A 7,148-nucleotide genomic window follows, 5' to 3' on the forward strand; every position below is an offset into this window, starting at 1 on the left:
ACCTGTAGATGCAAAGCACCAATGAAATCTTGCCTTCCATTCAAGGCTGAACCTGGTTCTGCTGAAGTCTGTAGACCCTGAATGATTCACTATCAATTTAGGCAAACCATCACAACCTTTCCACCTTGACTCAAAAATGCAAAACAGACAATTTTTAAACAAAGCAAAGCGGTCAACACACCCTTTGGAAGCTGACTAGTTTTCACACTGAAGCATACACATATACACTCAGTTTATATTACACAATATCAACAAAACACCATCTTTTAAGAGCTTAGAAAAAAAATTTAATTTAAAACAAAACTATTCCCAAAGTTATTTCCTGAATTGCTTTGCCAAAAGTCCAATACAAATTGCAGCGGAGTAAGTCTGAGGGTCTAGTGTTTGCTTCACACGCCAGCATCTCAGACCTGCAAGGAGCTTATTCCAGCAGAGCAATTCTAAACCAAAATGTCTAACGCCCACATCACCCACAGCTAGCTTACAAAAGCGGGGCTCCTTCACCTCAACTTTGCAGTTTGTTTCACATACACCCCAAGCGCCCACTCCGTGTCAATCCAGCACTTTCCAAAAGTCCTGTGTTTGCTGCATATTACACCCATAGCACAGCAGCACATTCCATCATGTGTTAGCACCAAACACATACAGATCACAGAAGAGAAGCAAAATTCTATACTAGAAAGCACAAGACAGAAACCAGAAGTTTAAGACAACAAACAACCCACAGGCAGCTCACCTGCAGTTTGGTGGAGGGTCTAGAGTGATGTCTGCCAGCTCCTTCTGGATCCTGGGAGATGGGAAACAGAAGGTTAGTTGCGGGTCCTCCCACCTTCCTCCATCCGTGGGGAGACTTCCCAGTGCAGGGGAGCAGCTTGATGCCTCTCCACCCCTCGGCCTCTGAATACTGCCAAGCACACTAGGACAGTTGTCCTGGGTGTTTTCCGCTTAAGAAACAATTTAAAAATTCTCCATTGCTGCTTTCCCAACCTTCTCAGCACTTCCCCAGAGAATGAGGGTCATTATCCTGAGGTGAGCCTGCCCCGGGGACTCCCAGACCTGCCATCCCCCTCCACCCTGCCACCAGGACCAGGACTCTGCAGTACTCGCGCGCCGGCCCCTCAGTTCTGAGTGTCGCAGCAGACCATGACCACTCTCTCAGGCTGTGCCCCTGGCCAGCACCCCTCCTCGGGCCGGGACCCCGCACAGCAGCGCCCCCCCACAGGCCCCGGCCCCACAGAGCAGCGCACCGCCCGGGCCGGCACCCGCACACCAGCGCCCTCAGCAGGCCAGCGCTTCTCAGACCCGGACCCGGCACCCAGGAGCAGTGACCTCCCGGCAAAGCCAATATGGCCGCTCGGCCCTAGTGACCGCCACTGGCTAGGGTCGAGGGCCCAGGAAGGGCTGGGTGGAGCTGAGGGCGGCGGGACCCCCGGCGGCCCCGCAAGGTGCACCGGCCACCTGCGCCCGCCGCGCGCCGCCGCTCCCAGCCCCTAACTTCCCGGCCGCCCGGTCCGGCCCGGCTCAGCCCAGGTCGCGCTCGTTCGGCGCCCGCCCGCCCGCCCGCTCGCCCGCCCGCCCGGCCCGCAGCGGCCTCTCCGCACCTCCTCACCTCACAAAGAGCCCATCCCCCACCCCAGGCCGAAGCCACTGACAGTTCACACCGAGCCGGCCTTTGTCTTCGGCTTACCTAGGCGCTGAGGGCACCAATTAAAACGACCAACTTTAGGAGCTGCCTCTCCTAAAGGAAGACTATTTTTATAACTTCTCCTCCTACCAGGCTGTTACAACTTAAAAAAACAATCCACCAAGGCAGCTCGGTGGTAAAAATAAAGCCAACACATACTCGGCAATCTGAATGGCCATGGATGCTTTTCCCTTCCCAAAGAAAGTTTTCGGGAGAGTAGGAAGAGGCCAGCTATAAGGTACTGACATTTTTAGCAGGCACTTCTTCCACGTTAAAAGGAAAAACAAATTGACTGGTGACTGGGGAAGTTCTTCAAACTTTCCTATTGAAGGGCACTTCCTGTCCCTACAAATGTGGTCCAGTTTAGAACACCCAGTCTCCACTGACATCTATTAGTGCCCTGCTAAATTCTATCGCTCCCAGGAAGCATTTCAGCCCATACACATTTGCATTTTCATTCACGTCAGGATGTTAGACTAAAGTGTGGAGCACCAGTTTCCGAATTCTTGTACCTATTGGAACTGACCATTTTCAGATCTGTCAGAAAGCCAACATGTCCTCCTCCAGACTTATAAAAAGACAGTTGCTCCTTCAGTCCTTAGAGGTTCAAATACACGGCTAGTGAGACGGCCCGACAGCCAAAGGTGCTTGCCGCCCTACACATGACCCCAGTTCAATCCCTGGGACCTACACATGGAGAGAACCGACTCTGACCTCCACACATGTGCCTTGACATGCCTGAACACACACACCGCACGAATACACACAAAATCATGATATAACTTTTAAAGGGCAACACCAGGCAGTTATAACCATTTAATCTCAAATAGCACCATTTCCAGAGCACTGATCAAGGATCTACCAGTGACTCAAACGCTTGGTCCAGGAGCAAGTCTCGCTCTCCTCTGCCCTGGCTTAGAACCCACTTTCTTAGTCAGCTAATTCTGGCTTCCCTTTCACACCACCTCCTGGTACACATGCACCTTCCAACTCCATGGGCAGGACCTGCCTTCCAAACAAAGATGTAGAACAGGCCTACATCAAACACCAATCCCAATCCGCCCTTTCTTCCTTTCCTAGATACCCTTTCTACTTTTGCCTTTTGATGTTAACCTTAAGACTGCTTTAACACAAATAGCTACTGTTTCAACAAGGTACCCAGGAATCTAAATGTGCTGCATTAAAAAATGCATACAACATGTAGTTTACAGGCAAAATTCTTTACTTTCCCAGCTCCTATCTCTACTTCCAACATTTCTTTATTAGCTGTTTCCAAATAAGGCCTCAGGCTGGCAATCTGAATGACAATGGACGTTTCTCTATTTCCGAAGGGTTTCTGAGGATAGGAACTTCCCCAGTCACCACTCAATTAGGTTTCCCCTTTACTGGGTAAGAAGTGCCTGCTAACACTAAAAATGGCAATGCTTGCTACATTATAGCTAGCCTCTTCCCATTCTCCAAAATCCTTTGGAAAGGGAACATCCATTGTCATTCAGATCACTGAGCCTGGACTGCATGAGGCCCTGACTACAGGAGAGCCTGTCTCCAACTCAAGAATGCACTGTAGCCAAGGGTGACTGTGACCTGACCTCCTGCCTGCAGAGCTCTGGGATTACAGGCCTGGGGACTGAACCCAGGGCTTCCTGCATGCTAGGCCAGTATGCTACTATCTGAGGTACCAAATAGAGTTTATTTTGTTTTGCAGACAGTCTCCCTATCTCTACCCAGACCTCCTGGACCTGTCTATGTTGAACAGGCTGACTCTGACCTCACAAGAGGTCTGTCGGCCTGCTTCTGTTTCCAAGGACTGAGCTGATAAAAGCCCTGTGCCACCATGCCCAGAACTAAGTTTTTTAACTTCCATGGCATAAACAGACAAACTGCATCCACAGGAAAATCCTGTTTATACTCTACGTTTTTATACCTGTCCATGTTCTTCCCACTATAGTCACAAGCACACTGAGGGCCTTCGAGCACAACACAAACGCTACACTGACCTAAGCGGCAGGTCAGAAGCAGAGTGAGGCTGGAGAGACTAAGAGCTTTGGGAGAGAGAAGGGCCACCCTCAGCAAGGAGGGGAGAGAACCCAGGCTCAGAGACAGTTCACAAGGGCTTACTAAAAGAGGACCCGCTATGTCTCGGGAGGGCCTGAGATACTATCAGACCAACCCTTTGAAAATGAGAACAATCTTACCAAGGCAGCTGACACCCTCTCAAGACCCGATCACTAATTATTTAGAATGGGCTGAAGTCACGACATCAGACCAGTTAGGTCACTAAAACAGTATACCAAGAATTTCAGGTCAGGGAAAATAACAGAACAAACCGTCAATCTGAGTTCCAGGCTCACTACTCGGCAAAGAGAGCCAAAGCCACTGAGATGTCCCATTTCATTTTAAATTCTAGCCCACAGTTTCCACTCCTTACTACGGTCAACTATCTCAATGAAAAGAGAAGGATTTTTCAAAGGATGTCAGGGGGTTCCCAGGTATCTGCTATATTACAGGGATCAGGGAATGCCACTCAAGGATGACAGACACAAAGTATTCAGTTCACCTGTCTTTTTGCATAAGACACTAACCCTGGGAGTAGTGAGTGGCTCACTCCTGAAGGCCAGCTAGAGCGTCAGACCCTGTCTAATAAAACAACAAGAAGGTCTCCTTGAAAACTACAGAAATGAAGTTCTGAAACAAACAAAACTATCTCCCAAAATACCTGAAATAATCATTTTACAGTTATTTACTGACTGGTTCATCTGCCCCAAACCGGAAAAGGCTCTTCAAATTCCACCCGAAAACATCACCTCAGTTTCTTAAGCACTAATGGGTGTTGATTAGTCCTTAAGCAAGTTATGAAGAGAACTCTATTCAGAAAACATCATCCCTGCAACAGGTGAGGAAGAGAGACGGTCAGAATCCATTGACAGAGTTCTCGGGAAGGTACCCTTAATTATGAAGGAGGGTGACAGCCTCCAGGAAGTCACAGATTTGTGATCACCAGGATGAGGACTCTGAAATCACATTCAGAGCCACTCATAAAAGTAATGAGGATTCTCGAAACTTCAAGGAGGAATGGACGAGGCCAGCCACAACTGCTGCATATGGACAAGGGTATTAGCAAAGCCAGAAACACCAAGCAGGAGAGAAAGCAGGTGGGACTCCATGCCCCATTTTCCTGCCAGAGAACATAAGAGAACGTCGTTGAAGCCACCCTCCCTGACAAGCAGCACGAGGCAACTGGGAAGCTAGGACGCCTGGAGAAAGGAGTGGGGGGTACCTCTTGGCGCTGGTGGAGAGGAGCTTCGAGTTTTTGCTCATGCTGACTTTACTCTCCTTCTTCTTGGGGGTGCTGGCTTCTTTCTCGGTCTGCTGGTTGGAGGACGAAGATGAAGAGGAGCTGGTGCTGGCCCTCGAATCGTCATCCGACATAGCGAACCCCCCACCCCACCCCGCGAACGGCCCCTGCAGGGGAGGAAACAAAACAGAAACACAGACCATGCAGGCGCTGCAAAGAGGGAACTCCGCTGTCAGGAGGGCGCGGGCCGGGCCGCCCCCGCCGCCCTGCAGAGGATCGGGGCCCACCGCCGCACCGGCCGAAGATCCGCGGGGGCCGCGATCGCGCGGGGGCGGCCCGGGTAGGGCCGGGAGCCGCCGCCGCCGTCCCCGAGGCCTCCCGGCGTCCGCTCGAGTTTGGCGAGGTCGGGACGAGCCGGGCAGGGAAGAGTGGCTGAGGAAGCCGAGCGTGGGCCGCGTGGGCCGCGGGGACACGGCGCCCGGCCAGGCCCGGCCACGCGGGGCTGCGCTCGCAGGCCGGCGCGCACAATGCGCCCCGGGCGGGCGGGTCCCCGCGGGGACCGGGCCGCGCTGACAGTTCGCGCGGTCCCCGCCGCCCCGGCCCGCCGCCCCATCCCCGCCGCCCGGCCCTCGGCGCCCCCGGCCCGGCCCTGCTGCCCGCGGCCCTGGCGGTGCCGCCCGCCCCCGGCCCCGCCGCGGCCCCAGGCCCCGCGGCCCGCCCGCCCGCTCGCCCGCCCCGGGGGCCCCCCGCACCTCTCTTTGTGTCTGGCTGCTCCGTGCCGCCGCGGCGGCTGCTGCTGCGGCTGCGGCTGGGCCTGGCCACTCGTGTCTCGCTCTCGCTGGGAGAGAAGCGGAAGTGCAGCAACAGCAACTATTAACCAGGCAATGGCTTCCCCGGCCGCACACGCTCCGCGCCACTCCTCCTCTCCGCCCCGCCCCGCGCCCCTCCCCCGCCGCACCTGGGGGCCGCGGCCCGGGAGCCCCGAGCGACCCCGGCGTGGCCTGGGGACCCGGAGCCCCGCGGAGCCGAGGGAGCCGGGCGGGATGGGGTGGAGGGCGACGGCGGCTGCGGCCAGGTGGAACCCGGGGCGACCGGGGGAAGTTCTTCCCAGGAGGAAAGGGCTGGGGCCGAGGGAACCGGTGTGGGGGGGAAGAGATGGGACTCTCCGGGCCAGGGCTTTGACTCCCCCCTCAAAAGTGACCCGAGTAGGGAGAAAGAAAGAAACATCACCTCACAGGATTTTCCTTTGGGCTGACACTTGTTTCTCCCTCTGGCAATTCAACTTGCTAGGAGCAGAGGTCATGCCTGTGAGAAAAATCCCAGACAAGGTTTCTGTTCAGGACACCAGGCGTGGGCAATTTACAACATTAGAGTCACCCCCTTCACTTGTTACAGAAAAGGATGTGGGGCCTTTTATGTGCGCGAGTGGAGTTCATGACAGGTAGCTAGGATCTGTAACCGGGCTTGGGAGTTGTAAGATCACTGGGAATAAACCTGAAACCGCTGGTTTTGACAAGATTTGGAATTCTTAAATTAGGTATAACGTCTGAGTTTTAGAAATTGAAAGAAAGCTCTAGAAGGCACCCTGCTTTTGCTCCACTACGATGCCATTCAAACAATAATTTTAGAATAATCACACAGTAATGTCACTAAATTGTTCCTGTCGTGGCTCTGTACCAAATTTTATTTTTAAGAACTTTCCACCATTAAATTAGTTTCTTACCTGTTTGTCGTTTATTCTGAAGGTAAAAACAAATCCCTGCCGTCCAAGGGCAAGGTGCCACAGACAAAAGACACAAGTGCCTGGACAACCGCACTCAGATTTCCCAGATTTCCCTGGTCCACTTTAAATTATCTCATTGAAATTGTCATTTCCTCCCAAGGCAACAGCGTCTTCAGTTATTGTAATACACGATCTGAAGAAAGCTCAAGGCATATCCAGTCCCCAGGCAAGCCGGCATTCTCACTGTCCAAGTAAACCCCGTCTAGCCTTTAATCTGAAACTCCTGCCGGGTTAAGATTCATAAAGTAATTGTGCACTTTCTGCACTCAATCTCTAAGGAAATCTGTTCCTCGTAGGAGTTGTCTCCCAACTGTGTGTAAAATCACTGGTGAGACTGCCTTGGGTCATCATTTTGAGCCTCCTGTCAGAAAGAGCTGTTCCTCCAC

General features: G+C 53.1%; 1 protein-coding gene across 1 annotated transcript in view; it reads right to left on the reverse strand.

The window, feature by feature from the left end:
- Nucleotides 1-5,887, reverse strand: part of Ube2e1 (ubiquitin conjugating enzyme E2 E1) — a 50,921-nt gene extending 45,034 nt beyond the window's left edge. Inside the window, exons 1-3 of the mRNA XM_005080976.4 lie at nucleotides 5,732-5,887; nucleotides 4,962-5,146; nucleotides 737-787 (exon numbers count right to left, since the gene is read on the reverse strand). Of these exons, the coding sequence (XP_005081033.1) occupies nucleotides 737-787; nucleotides 4,962-5,113 (203 nt within the window). The 5' untranslated portion in view covers nucleotides 5,114-5,146; nucleotides 5,732-5,887. The remainder of the gene's footprint in view (nucleotides 1-736; nucleotides 788-4,961; nucleotides 5,147-5,731) is intronic.
- Between the last annotated feature and the right edge of the window lie 1,261 nt (nucleotides 5,888-7,148).

Source organism: Mesocricetus auratus, unplaced genomic scaffold (assembly GCF_017639785.1).
Source record: "Mesocricetus auratus isolate SY011 unplaced genomic scaffold, BCM_Maur_2.0 Super-Scaffold_100006, whole genome shotgun sequence".
Classification (NCBI taxonomy): Eukaryota; Metazoa; Chordata; class Mammalia; order Rodentia; family Cricetidae; genus Mesocricetus; species Mesocricetus auratus.